Genomic DNA, 19,352 nt, shown 5'->3' with positions numbered 1-19,352 from the left:
TGGCTGCGCGGGGTCTCGATGCCCGCTGGACGCTGCCTGGGCCGGGGCTCGTGGCTGGGCGGCTTCGCGTTGGCAAGAGGAACCGCGTCGCGCCGGGCCCCGCTCTCCGTTTCTGCGCCGGGGTGTGCGGGTCCTGTCACACGCGGGCTCTGCTACACCTCCGGGTTAACGCTGCGTAGAAACCAGCTGCGAAGTTGTTGCACGTTTCCGAGCACTGCTTTTGTGGCTGCGGCTGCTGGCTCTTCTCTAGCTGGCTGGACATTTGTTTTGCCTGATAATTGCTGTGCACGTGTGGCCGCGCTAAACTCATTCACCAGTCAGCTGCCTGACGTATGTAAGGTGTAGCAGAGGCCTGAAGAGTGGTATTGTATGCGCTTGGCCAGGTATTGCCTTGAGGAAATCCTTGCCTCTCACATAATTCCTGGCTGTGAGATCTCTCTAATGCCAACCAGACACTAAAAGGATCCAGCAGCTTTAATTTATTAAAGTGCTTGTTGAATGCAATAGGTTGCTTAAAAAGTGCAGGGTGTTAGTGAAAAGTAGATTTTTAAAGTCTGCAGACTATTTTCTTATAGTTTGAACCTTAAACAAGAGGTTGCTTCTAAATTTCTTGTGGTTACTCGAATGTAATTGTAAATTTTACATAAACAAAAGTGTTTATCTTTTTAAGATTAAAGTTTGCATTTTCCAGTTTTGGGAGGAGCAAAATCTGTATTGCTTCATGTCTTCCATTTGTGAACTCTTGCAGAAAAAGTCTCTAGAGTCTATAAACTCAAGGCTTCAACTGGTTATGAAAAGTGGTAAATATGTTCTGGGGTACAAGCAGACTCTGAAAATGATTCGGCAAGGCAAAGCCAAGTTGGTTATCCTCGCCAACAACTGTCCTGCTTTGAGGTAGGTACATGCTTATTTTGGAAAGCTGAATGAATAAAAACTGACTGTAGTTCTAAAAAGATGCTTTGTTCACATTTACACTGTACTAAACCCCCATAGAATAAATACTATAATGTATAAAACTAGCTGAGTTCTGTGGAACAAGTATTTATAGTGTTCTGGAAGCTGACAGTTTGCTTTAGACAGCAGGGCTGGATTTGTAAATCAATTTTGACAATGCTGCCCAAGAAGTATGTGGTGTGACTCAAACAGCAAAATAGCTTATACACATTTAGTCAAAGAACGATGTTCAGTAGCTTTTCATATTTAATTTAAATCTCTTTTGTAGTGCTCTAATAGTGATGTGGGTTTGAAATATTTGCAGTGTTAAACTTTTTTATGCTGTTCTATTTTTTTCCCAAGCACAGCTGTGAACTGTGAAGATTTCCAAGCAGTAGTCATGGTTCTGGGATAAGATTTTACATGGTTTCTACTCCTTTTCCTTATTATCTGGTTGAAGTTTCCAGCTGTGTGTGCTTGCTCACCTATGCGGCAACTCTGACAATTCTGCATCCATTTCCTCAAAAGGAAAGGCATCCAGGCCTTGTAGGGATTGTAGGTTGTGGAACAGGGAAGTAGGTTAATGTCTCCTAGAACCTGCCTTCTAATCTCTACTGTGGGGGCTGGTGGAGAAGTAGTAGTCAGCAGTATTTGCAGCTGATGGAAATTGGGATGGAGGGGAATGTAGAGGTACATATGGTGTGGAAGAACTGGCTGCAAGACATTTTAGTGCCTTTGTCATGAGCAGCTGGATTAATCCTGCTCACCATCTGGCTATTTAGCCCCCCAGTCCTGGTCAGCTGCAGGTTCCACTGATCTGGCCATCAGACACTCTGGTTTTGTTCTGTGCTATGTTTGCATCTGGATGGCTTGTCCTGGATGAGGCATTTGAGTACCCACACCAGCACTGTCTGACTCAATTCCTGAAAAATGACTCCTGTGTCCCAAAAGAAAATCTATGAGGGGCTGGAGGAAAGGGGGGTAATAATTTCTCCCTGCCCCCTCCCCCCCCCCCCCCCCCCCCCCAGCAGTGAAAGAGAGACCATTTTAAAGCTTACAGACTTACTTGAAAATTACTGCTTATGAGTGTCTCCAGATGAATCCTCATTTTCTAATGCCTAACTTTTGACTTTCAGAAAATCAGAGATTGAGTACTACGCTATGTTGGCAAAGACTGGCGTGCACCACTATAGCGGCAACAATATTGAATTGGGTACAGCTTGCGGAAAGTACTACAGAGTGTGCACGTTGGCTATCATTGACCCAGGTATGTATGTATATATTGGGGTGCTGTAATAAAGCTACCCCTAGGTCTGCATTTTAACTTCTGCCTGTGTTCTGCTTGTATCCCCAGCATATGCTTAATTGCTTGTCACTACCTAAAACTAGGAACCAGTTAGCTGAGCATGACCTTTCTGATGTATTCTTAAAATCCTCTCAATTATACAGCACCCTTTCTGTACCAAGCTTGTTTGACCTCTGCAGCTTGTACCAGAACTAAGACTAGATTTGCTTTCAAAATCACTTTTTAAAAGTGGCATAAATAGTTAATTCTTGGGAGTATGAATTTTAAACATAGAGGGCACGTCTACATGTTGCTGTGCTTTAGTACTTCCTTTTGCTGTGCTGTGTGTGTGGTGAACAATTAGATTTCGCTGCTGTATCACTGTAGTAGCGCACTATACTGGAGGAGGGCACCACTATGGCAGTGTAGCTGGTCATCATGTGTGGACTGCGTGATCGCTGTCACCATAGCATGTCACTATCGCTATAGGGCAACATGTAGTCATGTGCAATAAACAAATATGGACATCAGTTTGAAAATAAGATTGTAAATTTGGCTTTTGTTGCTAAACTTCTCCTTATTTTTAAATTATTAGCAAATAAAGTTAAATAAGAAGTGACTGGCAGTATTCTCTCTGGAACCAAAAATTCCAGATGGTCACCTCAAGACAATTTATTGTGCCCTGTTTGCCCCTAAGCATGGTTAATTATTAAGGGGTCCTGTTCTGGTACTTTTTGGTCAGTCTCTTGATTGGTTTTACTGTGTTTTATTTCTCTTCACCAAATTCTCTTCATCAATCTAAATTTTCACTTACCAAAAAAATGTATTTTTCAAGTGCTGTGGATCAAGCAGGTGTGTTTTGGGGTGGGGGGGTTTTTTTTTTAAGAATACTTCAACTTTGACTTGTCATATAGAGTCATGTTAAATGTTGATACTTTATTATAGCTGTTGCACCTGTTTAAAATAAAATGTACATCAGAGTTACTGTTAAAGTTACTGCGAATATTCTCGCTGTCCTGATATTTCAGTGATCTGGGCAGGCTAGACATTCGCTATATTAAAACTGCAGTTTGCCCCAGGGCTAGTTTTTGCTTCTAGTTCTGGTTTTGGTGATGCTAGTGACATGCATACAATTGCTTGCTTTCTTTTTTGTTTTGTTTTGTGGAGGAGGGGACAGTATGTTAAACTAAATACTACATTTTCCATAAATCTGTTGACATTTAACACTTGCCTTGATTACTTTCCTTGTAAATACTGTACTCCAGCATAACTTGAAATAATACTATTTTATTGGAATCAGAATGAATGAACTACGTTTTGATAAGAGAGCTTTTTTTCAGAACTTACAGTAGATTTAGAAAAAGAAAGTATTGGCTTCTGTGCAGTCACAAACATACGTTTGGAAGCCAATGTTGAAGTAACTGTTGTATAATTGTCATTGGAAAATGAGTCTTGTGGTAGTCCTATCTGAATATGAACCTTTTGTTTTACAGGTGATTCTGATATCATTAGAAGCATGCCAGAGCAGACCAGTGAGAAGTAAATGGTGTAATGCTATCTGTCTTTCTATAATAAAACTGGCTACAAACTTGTTTTAAAAAAGTCTGTATAGTGTTATGTTGGTTTTGGGAAGTTAATGTGCAATAGACTCATACCTACCGTTGCCAAGCTGATCACTTTTTTGTCCTTTGGAAAATATTATCCAAAAGCTTTCATAAATAGCTTTGGGCTTCATGGTCAGGGTTGAGGGAGTAGAATGAGAATAGTATGGGGTAAGAAAGCTAAAAAAAAAACTCGTAAGTTTTAAAACTTCATTAAAGTACACAGTTAACAGGCTTAGATGTCTGTAGGAAACCAAAATAAGACCATGAGGCAGGAAAACTCTTTATATAGCAGTAAGTTCTCTTCTTGGAATGGAAAATTGTTCTGAAAATAACACATGGAGAATTTGCATAGCACGATCTAGACATAGATCTTTTATAGTGACTACACCAAAGACCTTCAGGTACTTGAAAGCAACTTCTAGAAATGACTGTTTATCCCTCTAAAAATAAGAGCTCTTAAACTCGAAATTGGCATGTGGAACTTGAGGTCTTTGAATATTCGTTGGGGTTCTTCATCTGTGCTATAAGGAAGCCTAAATTGTAACTAGTGCTGCTATTAGAAGTCTCTAGATTTTGTGCTCTGCTAGTGTGTGTGTGTGTGTGTACACTTAAGCCTGTGCTGCTTGTGTTTGTATTATAATATGTGGCTCCCCAATCATATGTTTTCTCCACTTGTAGACTAGACACATTTTGTATAGTAGGCTTGGATTCTGAAGCCATTACAACAGAAAGGATGTTACAGTAGGTGGGAGAGCTTGTTAGAGTCTCTGAACTTCTCAAGAAGGTTCTTGGGAACAGTTGGTATCTGGAATTGATGTCCAGCGGGACATGGAGTAACTTGCAGACACTGGTGAAAGGAGTGATATTCAAAACCTCCAAGCTCATCTTGAGTTCCTTTATTTTTATTTGCACCCAGCTGCCAATGATGGCTAAAAGTGGATTAATGATTGTAATAGAGCACAGTAGTAGTGTTCTGAGTGCTTTACAAACAAGTATAAGGCAAGAATCTAGTGACCAAAAGTTAACATTCCTGGGCTCAGCCTGTTTACTGGATTTTGCTCAAGGACTGAAGCATTAGGCAATATAAGACAATCTTTGTTCTGGATGAGGCAGCAGACTGATCCTGGAAAGTTCGGGGCTGCTGGAATGGTACAAGAAACTTTTCATTTAAGTTCTGTTTTATGTATTTAACTGGAAGGCAAATAAAAGTCCAATTTTTATATTGGGGATAGAAATTAGTGAGGAAAAACTACAAAACTAGCTTTCTACACATCATACTGAAGTAGAGCTGGAATGGGCCTCACAAGGTCAGCTAATCCAGTCCCCTGCTCAAGGCAGGACCATCCCAGGCAAGTCTGTATCTAAACTGCTCTTGAAACTTCAGGGATACTTCTCTAGGTAGTTCCAATGCTTGACCCACCCTCATAGTTGGAAAGTTCTGCCTAATCTCCAACATAGCCCACTTGGGATTTGCCTTTAAATCCAATTCATTCTGCACAATGTTGTTAGTTTAAGAATATGAGGGAAGGAGTAGAGTGCAACTAATGAATTTAAAAATTGATCAATGTAGTATTCTAAAATGCCCACAAACACCATGAAGCTCTCCATTTAAAAATAAGAATATTTTATTTATCATTGCATAGCTTATTTCCACTGTTGCGTTAGAATTTTGGCTGGTTACTAAACTATATATGCTCATCTCAATTTTTATCTGCAATCAATGCAAACTCAGCATATAAATACTGGGCCCAAAAACATTTCATCCTCGGACATGAGGAAGTGTGCTATGTAGCTTTGTATGGCTTTAACAAAATAGCTCTGTTAACAACTTGTATAAATATACCACATGTTTATATACTTTTAAGAAATGCTCATCAATATCTTAGTCTGTCTTCCAAAGCTTCCATCCTCTTTGTTATTTCTTCCAGTAGGCATAAGTTAAGGTGGAAAAAACATACCTTGCACATGACTTATCATAAAACAGTTTGTCTGGCCGTCTAAAATAATCCAGTGTTTTGGGGGGTTTTTTCAATCTAAAACATAGGAGGTAAAATTCTTCTAAAGGTAGTAATATGACCAGATCAGTGCATGTTAAACTTACAAACTTGTTTCTAACCAGCTAAATGCTATAGTTAGGCTAAATGTGCTCTGCCTTTGATCACAGCTCTTCCATATCTTTTTACTCAACATTTTGGCATGTTACTCTGACACTACTGTCATTGTACTTTTTGCTGCTGCCATGTCTCAGACTTGTTACAGAATGAAAAACACAGTTTTATGTGTTTGTTTTTTTTTTCCCCCCCATTAAATGCTAGTGGTTGTGGGCTTGTAGTCTTGTTTTCTGAGATGGCTTTCACACTACCATGTTTGCCTCTTCTAAAGTTTTTGGTTTTTCCCCTATTTCCTCTGGTTCACAGGCCTAGCTGTAAGAGCACAAGGAGCTGTGAAGCTAAATAATACTGCTAGTACAAAAAAAAAATTGAGTTCCTTTTATCTGCAACAGCATTACTAACTTAAAAAGAAATAAAAAAAAGTGTCTACACACAAGCTACAGGCCATTACTTATTAAGGGATTTGGTTAATTAAAAAACAGGATAAAATAAGCTTGTATTGCCACTGAATGAGCAATGCTTGGCCCTAGCTAAAATAAAGCAATCCTTCAGGGTTTCAGTGTCAAGCAGTTGGAGCACTTGGTTTATAGTGGGTTACAACAGAAAAAAGAACCTTGTCCTACATCTAGGCAAGGGGTGTACTGAAAGATAATTTATCTGTAAGTGCTTTAGATAACTTTTTATTGAGCTAGAAAGTTTGAATCCCTATTCTAGTGCTTGGGGCACTTGAGAGGAGGGAACATATAAGAGGAATAGCAGCTGCTGTCACTACCATTGTCTTTGGGTCTGAGCCAGGAGATATTCTTAGGGATCACCTGGATCAGGCCACATAGGTAAGACAGGCTATAGGAATGTTTTTACTTTCCACATCCTGTCAGGGCTTGATTATGATCAAAAACGCTGTGAGACCTGTTGTGGTCTTAATTGTTTGCAACAGAATTGCTCTGTTTTTTCATGGTCAAGAAATTTAGTGAAAGCTAGGAGCAGGCACTTCCACCTTTTCTAAGGGGTCTAAAAAGGTTGATAACCACTGGTCTAAGCCTTCAGAGTCCATGCTACTTCAGCTTCCTTTTAAACATGTAGTCATGCTTTAGAAAGCTGTTGTTCTTGTGCCCACGTTTTGGTGTTTGCCACCTTTTGGCTGGCTTTGGCAAAGATTGCATGCATGTATAACTCCTTGAAAAAAATGCTGCTCGTCTGTGTAGATGTTGGTTTTTTTACCTACTGTTCTTCATCCTCAATACTTCTCTTTACTGAAGGAGAAAAGTGAGTAGGGTGTCTGTCTTATTTGACTACTCAAACACCTTTCACAAAGGCATGGAAAATTCTTTCAAAGCACTGAGGTAATGGGGCCTCTGAAAAGTATACACACATTCAACAGCTTTGTATTTAACATTGTAAGTAATAGGGCTTGTTTTTAAAATCAGTTGGCATGATTGTTTTGGTATAATAAACCATGCTTTTTTCATTTGGAATATTATTTTAAATGACTCCTTTCATCTGAACACATTTCCTTCTGTTCTGCCAGTGTTCTGATATATAAGGGTTTCTTGCTTCCAATAATCACTATTCATCGTTATCCATGGAGGATTAAAATGAAATGGAATAAAACAAGACCAGTAACTGGTCAAATTCAGTTTCCATTTTCATCACTGCCTCTAAAGATTTTTGGTTTGCTATTCAGGGGTTATGAACAATGAAGATAAACTCTATTAAAGAACATTTGGGCCCTTTCCTGAAGGACCAGCTGATTCAAAATCTTAAGAACCTTGCCTCTGGCTCACTTCCCTAACACCGCGCTGCTTTCTGGGTCATGGAGTACTCTAGACTCTGAACTACAAAAGCATGGTTCTGGGTAGCATCCTCTAAACTTTTTCCCCTTCTGCGTAACTTCCATTATTTCTTTGATCTAAGAAACATTCAGAAAGGATATATCGTTGGGTTAGTTTTCTTACTTCAGTGGTTGCATAGTTCTGGAATGTCACAAGACTTTCACATTTGCAGTGGTCTTTATCTTTTGGAGGATTTGCTGGAAAAACAAACATTTTTTAAAAGCAGTGATGCATAAAATGACACAGTAGTGATGCTACTAATGCACAGTATATTCAATGTAGCTTCCTTGCATTGAAACATGGAATAATACCAAAAGGATCATTTAACAAATCCTAATTGCATAGAATTAGTTGCATTAATTGAGGATTGTGGAAGAGTTAACTGGGGTAACATGAAGAAACAGGTAATAGAGGGTGCTATGGCACAGGTTATCATCTAAAATTTTCCAAACTTTGTGCATCTTTCCTAATCTGTGATCAAAAGGCCTGGTATCTAAAAATTATGTAAATGACAATTACCTGATGTGCCTATTGTTTTTGAATGGCTCTCTTCAAAAAGATACTTGTGGTGTACTGCAAAATTGGAGCAGGCTAGGAGGTCTGTGATGGTTATGGTAGCAGCTTCAAGTCCTGCAAAAACAAAAACACCCCAAGAAACAGATTATACAACACATCTGTTGTATTTTGTCGACAATACTACTTCACGTAAGGCTAGATTATACCATGCTTATGGCAGACTTCACTAAGTGAACTCATCCATTTTAGTGGGAGCTATTTATGAAGTACTACTCAATGGATTTTTATTTTACCCAAAGAAGCTGAGGATTTCAAAAACAACATTATTTACTCTAGTGAATTTAGGCCTGGATTGTAGATGGAGTTTCTGTTAGCCCCCAGCATTTTGGATCTGATTGACATAATCGTAAATAAAATTAACTATAGCTGGGGTAGAGAAGCAACAGCATCCAAATGAACATGGTAGTAAGGTGAGAGCATGCAGCTTTGGAACAGTTTCTGAGCTTCGCTGCAGAAGTTCAGGTGTGGGGGGGAGGATCTTTGTCCAAGTCTCCCTCTAGGTGGTTGGCTTACCCTAAAGAAAACTGGGCAAGGATAACTGGAGTGGGGTTGGGGAGGCAACATGACACAGGTCTAGGGAGCAGATCACCTAGTTAAAGCATCTAACCTGAAGAATGTTGACCAGGCTTGGGAGGGCTCCCTGCTGATGCATCCTGATCTTCCAGAGCTGCCAGAAATAATGGATGAGATCATATTCAGAGAAATGCAACTGTGACTTTGCACAAACAATTCTGATATAAAGAATAAGACCTTTTTTTACTAAATAGATTTTTCTTACTAGCAGCTTATCTCCCTGTTTGTGGTGAATAGGTAATGATGATTCTTACCATGTAAACGAGAGAATGCAGTGTTGCCCTTAAGTGCTCCAACAGAACCTTTTAGCTCTACTTACCAGAAATATTCTGTTGCTGTAGTGTCTCTAGTTTTAACGCTGCCTTCAGAGAGAATTAACTGAAGCTGAATTCTCGTTTAACATGGGGGAGCTGAGTGAGGCAATAGGTCACTCGTACTGCTTCACAGTTCTCATCAAAATGGAAAGTAGCAATTGGCAAGTCACAGGATAGGGGAAGGCAGGATAAAGCAGAATTTTAACTACCACAGTAGGATAATAAACAGAAATAAACAATTCCATCACAGCAAGAACTGTAGACCCTTTTATTTCCTCAGATGTGAGTGGTACATTTCCCCCACCCCCGACTTAATACCATTAGATATTTTGTAGCGGGAGCCCTTGTTCCCTCTGATTGGTTTTCAAGAACTGTAACATCTTGCCTGTAGTAACTGGTACACTGGATAGACCAAGCAAGACAAGTGAGACCTTTACAGCTGTGAGGGCCAATTTTTGTTACAACTTTCTAAAGGAAGGCTAAAGACTACTAGAAATGATGGAACTATTTCCCAAGAGCTCTCAGGGTTTTTTTGCATTTTGTGAAAAAGTTTTTCCTTGCATCCACAGCAATACCTCCATATCTATCTTCTCGTATAGAATATAAACTGGTGCCAAGTCTTGGAAGTCATAGCAACTAAAAAAGCTGGTCTCAGGCATGTATAATGAATAAATGAAACTGCAGTTGACTTGGCTGTAAATGAGAATCTGGTCACTTTAGTTGGGGAGTCAAGTAGATGGATGTGTTGCCACCTCCATTGCTTTATTGGGTGCTGTTGGCCAAGTCAGTATAAACACACTGACTTGATGGGCTGATAGGCTCAGATGGATATTCCTACAGTGTTCTGGGCACCTAATTTCAAGTAGTGGGGTCTCATTTCTAGAAGTGCTGAGAACTCTGTTTTAACTTAACAGGAACTGTGGTTTGCACATAAGTGTTACATAGTGCTAAGTACTGAAAAGTTAGGTTTTGGGTGTCTGAAATTGGGCACCCAAAATTACTTTTGATGTTATATGTTTATGTAACTCAGTTAAACACCAGTTAACTGAATATTGCCAGGTCCTCAAGAGTGCTGTGACAAGAAATTAGTTCATATTAATTAATTAATTGGGTAGCAGTCCCATACAGTAGTCATAAGCAGCACAGAAAAGCCCATGAGGAAATTAACCATCTTTAGTAAATACAGCCACATTTTGAACAGTGAGAACAAAACAATATTTAATAGCTGTCAACTGAGGACAGCCCAGTTTCTTGTGTAGGAGAAAAGCCCCAGAAAACACTTTCTTGGGATAGAAAGGGGAAAAGGATGCCGTAAACCCCAATTTTGTACTGCTTGCTCATTAAACAATATAAATCATAGCCCTTTAGCTTGTAAGAGCAGGCTAGGATGGGTTTTCTTCTATTTGGAAATCCTGGTTATGTTCCTGGTTCAGTCTGCCTTGGGAGAACCATGACTTCAGGTTGGGAGATTAGGGATAAAGCTTTAAGCTTCTTATGACTGAAAAATCCCTACTCTGGGTGGTTGGTTTGTGGTGGCAGATCATAACTCACTCTAGGAAAAGCTGTCTGTGGAACCTGAAAGGACACCCGATACATCTCCAGAGAGAACAGAAGGCTAGAGACCACCCAGTAATCCCTTAGCTGAGAAGCTGAAATAAAGTTGCTGGATGTACAAAAAAGGACACAAATCAAAGTTACAAAACAAAGTGATCCAATGAAAGTGAACAGTTGACCTGTTCCTCTGCAGGAGGCAGGAATTTCTGGTGACCTGAGCTGAAGGGAAGGAGTTGGTCTTGAAGTATCCAACAAACCCTGGGCTGCCTCTGAATTCCACAATGCAAGTCATTCCCCTGGTATAAGTGAAGAACGGGGGAAGAAGCTGTACAACAGAATAGTGGGACTGAGACTCACTGAATACTGGAGGACAAGTTTCTAATTTAAAAACACTAGAGGGCAGGATTGACTTGAGTTTTTCTAGCAAGTCACATTTCTGAAAAAGTAAATGAAATATATGGTGACTAAATGGTGCTACAGCTACCTCAAGGGTATATTTTCTGCATGGACTGCCAGGGTAGATAGTGTACAGAAATTGGTAGGGTAGCTGCCAGAGAATTTTGGACTTGAAATCTTGCCATGTTTTTAAGTGTGTCATCAGCTGTTTGTTGGTCCAGCAAGAGGGTTAATTTTATACATATTATTTTTCTGCAGATCAGAGGGACCTAGCAGTAAGACATTTAGGATTGAGGCAAAGGCAGAGAATAGACAGTAAAAGGTTCCTCAGATTCTTTCCCCCCTGTAGTGTGCTCTCTTGCCAGGCAGTTTTGTACAGCAGAACTACAAAACAAACAAAACTTTCCCGTTGAATGATTAAATGCAGTGAAAATGAAGCAACCCCTTGAGATTCCTGTGCTTTGGTCTCCTGTTACACGAAGACTTTTCTGAATGCTGATTCAGAATGATATATGAATGAATGAGTGACACTTAAGGGCTAGGAGTATTTGACTGGGGCAGAGAGTATAGCCTGGTCCCTGGTGCACAGATATCCCTTCCAACTCAGATTCCCTGCTGTTTTTACAAAGGAGCTCACAGGTGAGTGTCTCATACTTGTTACATAATGTGTGGATCAGATTCTGAGCTGGAGAATCAAAAGACCTGGGATTATGTGCAAACTGAGGTTCTCCCTGTTTACTTCCTGATTATATTAAACTACTTGTTTTGGAAATGCTAAAAAGAACCCTTAAATACAAAGCTACTAATACAGGCCTAAGAACAATTCAGGTTGCTCAATAAAACATAAATAATTTTGAATATTTTCCCCAGTGTTCTAATGAACTAAATCATGTTGCTTTAGTTCAGCGAGTTGCTGATCTAACTGCAGCACAGAGGAGGGGGAGCGTATATTCCCAATCCTTTTGGGTTTTAAAAGTGTATGTTTTATATATGCCTTTATTGGAATTGAGAAAAGAAAAGGAAAAAATGATCTGTGCCTTTGGGCCTAGATTAAGATTTTATGTTCTTCAAATGTTAAGCAGTCAAAGTATGACTCTTGCTGAGTGACTCAAGTTTCTCATGTTTCAGATAAACCGCTATGTGGTATATCCTGGGCCTGTATTATGAAGGAGGTTAGATGACATAATTCTAATGTTCTGTCCTGGTTCTGAAATCCATTACTAGAAGTAGCTACAGTATTTCCTTTTCTGTTTCCCTTTTTCTCAGTGAAAGTGGCATATGTTACCTTCACAGATTTGTTTTTTTAGCTTTTCACTTATCTCCCCCATGGAGCTGAAATCCTGAGCATAGAAGAGATGCTTGTCTGATGGCTCAGAAGCAATTTCCCGCAGTTCTTCCTCAATTGCTTTTCCTATTCCAACGGCATAGATGGTTATACCTGGGTGCAAAAAAAAAAAAAAATGCATGCTATTCCTAGAGCAACATTCAGATCCTCTGCCCATCTGAAAGGAAAATGCAACTATTAATTAATTACCTAGCATCACAAATATGGATACAAAGATGGTGTTTGGATAATTCCAGCTACACATTGCTTAGGTGTTGCACTCAGCGGCTCCACCACCAGAACTTCTGGTGGCAGACAGCAGCTTCCCCACCAGGTTGGGCAGACAGTGTGCATGCTCATGTGCTTCTGGCCAGTCTGCACAGCAGCTGGGCCACCACAACACAAAGGGCACTTCAGGAAGGCATGAGCTGCTGAATAGGCCTTGGCAGCTGACTGGAGGTCTGGTAGTGTTTCTCACACCATCAGTTGGCTGCTGGATGGCAGCAGAAGCCTTACTTTGTTTGTTGAGATACTGTAACTCTGCCAGCAGAGGTGCTGCACACACCAGTGGCAGAAATATAGTGCAGAGTAAGCCCTTAAGTTCTGTGTTGTTCTAGTAATGGAGTGCTTTACTGTTGATTTTATTAACCAGAAATGTTCCAGTTTAAGAAACCCTAGAGGCTTGGCTACCACTGATAAATGAACCCTGAAAGAGCAGATGCAGGGAGAGAGAACAGTTTGGATCAACCTAAGCAGTGGCACTGACAGCCCCTAGGAGGGAAATTGGGACATTACATACACACAAGTCTTTTAAATTTTTTTTTATTTAAGGCAGTGGTTTCTAGCTTGCTTGGTCTCCTGGGCCAGTTTTGGACTATTGGGCTCCATAGGTGATAGGGCAGGCAATGGCTTTTACCCCTCTGGGTACCTGAGCTATTGTATTGACACAGGGATACTGCCACCTCGAGGAGCTGCACCAGCCAGATCTGGCCCATGGTCTGTATGTTTGAAGTGCCTAGTTTCAGGGGATTAATACTCTTTTTCATCCTGAGAGCTGGGCTGGGGGAAATAGCTCTCAATTTCCTCTCACCAGAGGGATGTCAAACACACTATGTAAGATGCAGCACTCCTCATATCCCTTATTTCAGCAGCTGGCAGGAAACTTGTAGTCTAACCTGAGTAAAGTAGAACCTGAATCATTCAGAGCTGGGTAGTTCACAACCCACTTAGTGGACAGAAGGTTGCTGAGGCATATATTCCAAAGGGCACCTCTTCTCCATGCAGATGGAGCGCAGCTATGGCTGTGCACAGCTGACTGGAATGCCCTTTGAAATAAAAGCTGCAGCTATGACACCTCAGTGATTCCCCCATAGGGGTATACAGAGCCACAGCAACTACCTAACTAGTTCACAAATCTTCATCTTCAGAAAAGGGTAAGGAACCTACCCTGAGAAGTATCCAGGTTCTACTATACTTGTTTCTAGTTATGTCAGGCCTGGCATTAGAAAATGCCCTCACTGTACTGATGTCCTGGATTTTTAAGAATAATGTTTAATGTTGACCTATCAGCAAAATGTCACTGTGAAATGAATTCATGATATTTGGCTGAGATCCTAGCTGTTTTGAAAAAACAATGCAGCAATAATCTTTCAAGGCTGGAAGCTCTTTGTAAGAAAAAACTTCACATAAAAGGCATCAGATAGCCATGCCTCTATGCTTTGTTTCAGGTAAAATGTAGGATATGGAGTTTGCATATGTTCTTTCTTTGTTACTGGTTGATAACATCTGAGTACCCACTCTGAATTCTATCTCTTGCCCTTCTGGCAGTGCAGAAGGGCATGATGATATAATAAATACATCTTGTCTATCTCCTATCTCCACTTTCAACATTGTACTTATTTTATAAGCACTGTCCTTATTTTCTATGAAGATTGTGTCTGACATTGTGCTAGCCAGGAAAATAAAACATCCAACATATTACAAAGGCCGATTCAGTTTAATGAACGGACCATTCATGCTGAAGTCTGTTGCTTTTTAAAGACTTGTTGATATCAGTAATAGAACATTCAGGGCCAAATTCATACTCATAGAGACATAGCCTACAATGGGATTACACTGGGGAGGTATTTGGCTCACAGTGTCTCACATGCAAGTATATGTGATCCAATACTGATGTGTTCTTTAGTAAAAGTGGGGCTGACTTGCACTGCTTTCCAAATCCTCTATTCACAAAGTCTGCGTGGTTTGATGCAGACTTCCAGACCCTACTTATCTTAGTACTAAAACCATGAGTTTCCAGTTTAATTTTCAAAAGTTTAAAAAGGGGCATTCTATGGATTTTTTTGAGACTGCAAGCTGTTGTCCCTACTCTGAACATTACCCCACTGCTCCTTTCTCATCTCCTTGTAATTTTACTTCCTCCCTTTCTTCTCATTAGAAGAGGGACATCACCTGGGCTACAAGAATTGGTGTCACTGCTTGCATTCAGCTGTGCATCGCTTGATCAAGTAATAAAGTGGGAAGTGATAATGGATTCAAGTATCCCTAGGGGTTTGGCAACTGTATTTGTCACAGTCCATCACCCCAGAGTATTAGAAGAACTGTTAATAAAATAGGATTTGATTGTTTTGGGGGAAAAAAATCCCCCCCCTTTTTGTGGAAAGTTTGCAATTCTTACAGTCAGCTCTGCATGCAGAAACAGTGATTCTTGTTACCGGTAACTGATCAGAATGGATTTCTGCCATCTCGCTCCTAGAGTAGAATTTTACAGGTATACAGAACCATGTTTACTGGTCAAAATCGCCAGTCTTTGTTTAAATCTAAACATAACCTGTCATGCGGCTAGACAGACCTCTACATGCTCCTTTTTCCCTACAAGGACAGTAGATAGGGACAATAAAGCAATTTATAATTAATTCCAAATCTGTGATGTACTCTAACAATAGTAGTATGTAATATGGCATCTCTGCCAGGTTGTTCTCCAGTGGAACAGTGCATGTATGGTATTTTGAGACTGTGTGATAGGAATATTTAATTCTTCATCCAGATTAAGTTCCTCTATGCATACATCCAAAGCATGGCACAATATTCAAGGTAAGCAAGGAAACTATTGTGTACTGAAGTACGCAACCCCCGAAGGTTCAACATGTAATTCTTTGTAGTAAAACTGATTCTCTCCGGCAGAGGCTGCAGCAGTACATGCATTAGCCAGTGTCTTGATTAAGGTACATGGGAACATTTTATTCATAATACTATCCTTAAAAACAGTGATGAAGAAATTGCAGCTTACCATTCTGCTTTGCTTTGCCAGCCCACTCAGAGACTTCATCTTGGGCTCGTCCATCTGTAAACACAATACAGACTCGAGGGACCCTTGATAAAAATGGCCTTGCTCCTTCTGCTTCAGTAAAGCTTCTCTCAAACATTTGTTTCAGGGCTAGTCCAGTCATGGAACCTTTCCCCATGTATTTCATTTGGGATACAGCCTTTTTCATTTCCTTGGCTGTGTTGAATTGTCTTAATGTAAACTCTGTGCGGACTTGGGTGGAATACTGAAGCAAACCAACTCGAGCAGATTTGGGAGAAATCTCAAGTGAATCCAAGATTCCAGAGACAAACTGTTTCACGATTTCAAAATTATCCTGCCCAAGACTTTTTGAACCGTCAATCACAAACACCAGATCAACTGGGCCTTCAGTACATCCTGCATGAATAAGATAAAAGCAAAAAATTAAGATAGCAAGACGGACCAATAATTAGGGCTTTAGTCTGGAACTTGGCACCTGCATTAAACTCCTCTCCCGTGAGCCTGAGCAAGTCAATAGGGCACGATTTTCAAAGGTGTTTAGATACCTACGTCTCACTTACAATTAATAACAACCTGTCCTTACCCTGCAGCTCTTTCCAAGCCCTGTGCCCCTAATTGGGGAGCCAGGGCCAGGAGCTCCCTGCTGCTGGGGGAGGGGGACATTGTTCCTGGCCCAGTGATCCCTGCCAGCTCCTGAGCTAGCACCCAGTTGGAGCCTGGAGCCCCCCCTGGTGGCACCATGGGCCCACTGCAGGGCTGTAGGGAACTGGATGCAAATCTGTTCCTTAATTCCTGCTTGTGTAGGCAGCTGCCAAAAACCCTTACTTTGGAGTATCTTACACCAGAGTAAATTTAGGCCGGAGTAAATGCACGTGTAGACATGCCCTTTGTGTTTTAACCCCATTTTGTAAAACAAAATCACTGGTAATACATTGCTAAGTCCCAGGAGTACTGTGATGCTGAATTCGCTAATGCACTGAAAATCTTAGATATTACCTTGACCAGTGCCATGGCAAGTCTTTAAATCAATGTACTAATAGTTCATTATCAATTTAACAAGAAATAAATTATTATAACTTATTATGAAGTTTTTCTCTGCTGAATATCTTACTAAAATAACTATATTTTTTATTTCATGTTACTATTTATGCTGTCTTTTCATCTGAAACTTTAGGTTTTTTTCCTTACTACTTGAGTAAGGCATAAAAATAGTGAAGAAAATTAATGAGGATTAAATATCATTACTTCCAAATTCATCATTCCCATAGAAATGGACTCTTACTGAGAATGGACAGAAAAAAAAAATGAATACATGTGTTTAAATAGTTTTAGGTCATTCCTGTAATATTCACCATCAAACTTCACAACAATTTTTGAGGGAAATTTGTCTGGGGGAGGACTGAGATTCATGCCTTTATTCTGAGACATTTCCAATATTTCCTTTGTCTGTACCAAATTAACTTTGACTTCTTAATTTTATCAGCGTCAGGATCAGCAGACTCAGAATACTGATCTGCTAGGCCAGGGGCTTGCAAAATATACCCCAAAGGGTAGATCAAGCCTGCCAAGCACTTTCATCCAGTCCACAGAGCCCACCAACAAATTGTGCCCTGCCCAGCCCTTCTGCCAGTGAGGTTGGGAGCAAGGCATTCATGCATACACCCACCCCCCAAACATACCCTATTGCCTTGCTTCCACCCGCATGGGGGGGAAGGGACTGGCCCGGCCAGCATTCAGCTTCTGTGCGGAGTTGCTGCTGCCACTGCTCCAACCACCAGGGACCTACTCTGCTTCTCTGGTCTCCTGCTGGCTCTGGTCTCTGGGCAGCAGGTAGGGAAGCAGCAGGGTTGGGGCTGCAGCTGGGTCTGAGCAAGCGTAGAAGTTGGGGATGGAGCTGGGGCTGGTAGCAGTGTGGAGCCCGTGCCCAGGGGGGTAGTGGCAGCACAGAACTTGGCTGGGTGCCATGTGGGTGTGCGAGGGAGGAGGGGGGAGTGTGGGGACCGCCCCCCCCCTCCCATACCACACAGCCTTAGCAGGTGTGGGCAGCAGTGGCAGCACCAGGTGGGGTGCTTAGGGTGCAGGCGCCCAGTGGGGCATGGCTCCAGCCAGTGCTGCACATCACAGTGAGGGATGCAGCCTCCATTGGGCCACCTGTATCGCTGGCTCTCTGTCACTCAGCAGCTAGGCTGTTTTGTTGATAATAACGTATTTAGCATATTTTTCATGGTAACACTCTAAAAATTAACCTAATATAAATATCAACTAGGACTTTGTCCTGCTTACAATTTGGCATAGCTATTCAGAATACAACTACATATTGGGATATAGCTGTATTCTTTAAGTAATATAAAACATTGTTATTGCTTATATGTAACTAACATTTAAAAGATAACTTCCTTATATTGTTTAGATGGTAACTCATTGTTGCACTGCTTATTACAACTTGAAGAAAGAGACAAGTGATCTTTTGTTATATTTTGCAAAAGACTTCTACTGACTGCTGAACAGAGTATGGCACACAAAAGGCCAATGGAGTTAGCTAACTGAGTTGTCAGAAGAGGAAGGTAGGTGTGAAAGATTCCAACTGCTGGACTCCCTCTAAAAGCAGGTGGGGGAGGTAGCTTGTGTGTGAGGCAGCTGACAACACAAGCACTTCTCCAACAAAATGCAAATGGAAGCTAGTAGTCTCAAGATGGAGGTAGCAGCACTGCAAGAGCTGGGGCCAGGGTAAAATCAGCTGATCCATGGAGAAGACTGGCTGTTGACCACTTGGCTATCACAACCAAGTCCTCTATCTGTAAAGGTCAGGAAATAAAATCTCAGGGAACATCTTGCTACTTCGTTAAGCAGTAGGACAACTGTCAGGGGAAGCCATGAAAACTTTCTTTGTAGGTTTTCAGGAAGAGGCTAAACAGCTATCCGCTTGGGATGGTACAGGAACTGTAAAATTATGTGCCTGTGCAGAGTTAGACTAGATGGCTCATGAAATCCCTTCTTATGGGGATATCCCACTGCAATGCAATCCTGGTGGTAAAAGAAGAGGAATGTATCCCAGTTGCTAGGAAGGAGGGACCTAATATCCCAAAGGTTAGGCAGCTGTTCTACAGAGGAGAATCTGGTAGATATAGTAGATCACAAACCTAGTGTTAGTCAGCAATCTGATCTTGTTGCATAAAAATGAAACCTCATTCAGGGATATATTAACGGGCATAAAATATGCAGGAAAATCATTACTCTTCTTTAACTGGTACAGGTAAGGCCTTGGCTGAAGTACTGTGTTCAGTTTGCTCACTGTAAGATGTAATTGGCAAGAGTCCAGTGGAGAGCAATAACAACGATTACAGGCTTGTCTCGGCTGGCCAGAACCGACTCGAGGTGATTAAGAAATCGCTCGTTCGTCAGGGCGGGCTGGTGAATGGAGAGGCAGACAAGGTTTAATGGTTGCAAAACGTTTACTTGCGCCGCCTGTAGTTGCGACGCAGCTGGTCCGGTCGTCTGAACAACCACGTGAGTTGTTCCAGCTGGCAGGGCCCAAGCCAGGGA

At 41.1% G+C, this 19,352-nt stretch overlaps 2 protein-coding genes and 1 non-coding gene across 3 annotated transcripts in view; 2 read left to right on the top strand and 1 right to left on the bottom strand.

Annotated features, from left to right (window-relative positions):
- The first annotated feature begins 706 nt into the window (after positions 1-706).
- RPL30 (ribosomal protein L30) lies at positions 707-3,820 on the top strand. Its single transcript, XM_014521973.2, has 3 exons — positions 707-894; positions 2,070-2,200; positions 3,712-3,820. Exons 1-3 carry the CDS (start codon positions 722-724, stop codon positions 3,759-3,761), a joined length of 354 nt encoding a protein of 117 aa, XP_014377459.2. The 5' UTR covers positions 707-721; the 3' UTR covers positions 3,762-3,820.
- On the top strand, positions 3,215-3,345 carry LOC112550991. The gene has a single exon (XR_003095088.1). It is a non-coding gene; the product is annotated as a small nucleolar RNA SNORA72 (small nucleolar RNA).
- A 1,609-nt stretch (positions 3,821-5,429) lies between the features above and the next one.
- The window catches only part of MATN2 (matrilin 2), a 136,559-nt gene continuing 122,636 nt past the window's right edge, over positions 5,430-19,352 (bottom strand). The window contains exons 21-26 of the mRNA XM_006027996.3: positions 15,792-16,205; positions 12,464-12,616; positions 8,949-9,008; positions 8,285-8,395; positions 7,867-7,962; positions 5,430-5,749 (exon numbers count right to left, since the gene is read on the bottom strand). Coding sequence (XP_006028058.1) covers positions 5,697-5,749; positions 7,867-7,962; positions 8,285-8,395; positions 8,949-9,008; positions 12,464-12,616; positions 15,792-16,205 — 887 coding nt within the window. The 3' untranslated portion in view covers positions 5,430-5,696. The remainder of the gene's footprint in view (positions 5,750-7,866; positions 7,963-8,284; positions 8,396-8,948; positions 9,009-12,463; positions 12,617-15,791; positions 16,206-19,352) is intronic.

This window comes from Alligator sinensis, unplaced genomic scaffold (assembly GCF_000455745.1).
Source record: "Alligator sinensis unplaced genomic scaffold, ASM45574v1 scaffold191_1, whole genome shotgun sequence".
In the NCBI taxonomy this organism is placed as follows: Eukaryota; Metazoa; Chordata; order Crocodylia; family Alligatoridae; genus Alligator; species Alligator sinensis.
The sequence above is the reverse complement of the archived record's forward strand: the minus strand, read 5'-3'. Positions and strand labels throughout refer to the sequence as shown.

Coding starts and splice junctions, on each gene's coding strand:
- RPL30 (XM_014521973.2), top strand. CDS start 722: ATGTCTTCCATTTGTGAACTCTTGCAGAAAAAGTCTCTAGAGTCTATA. Junction 895..2,069: donor AACAACTGTCCTGCTTTGAG/GTAGGTACATGC, acceptor TTTGACTTTCAG/AAAATCAGAGATTGAGTACT. Junction 2,201..3,711: donor GTTGGCTATCATTGACCCAG/GTATGTATGTAT, acceptor TTTGTTTTACAG/GTGATTCTGATATCATTAGA.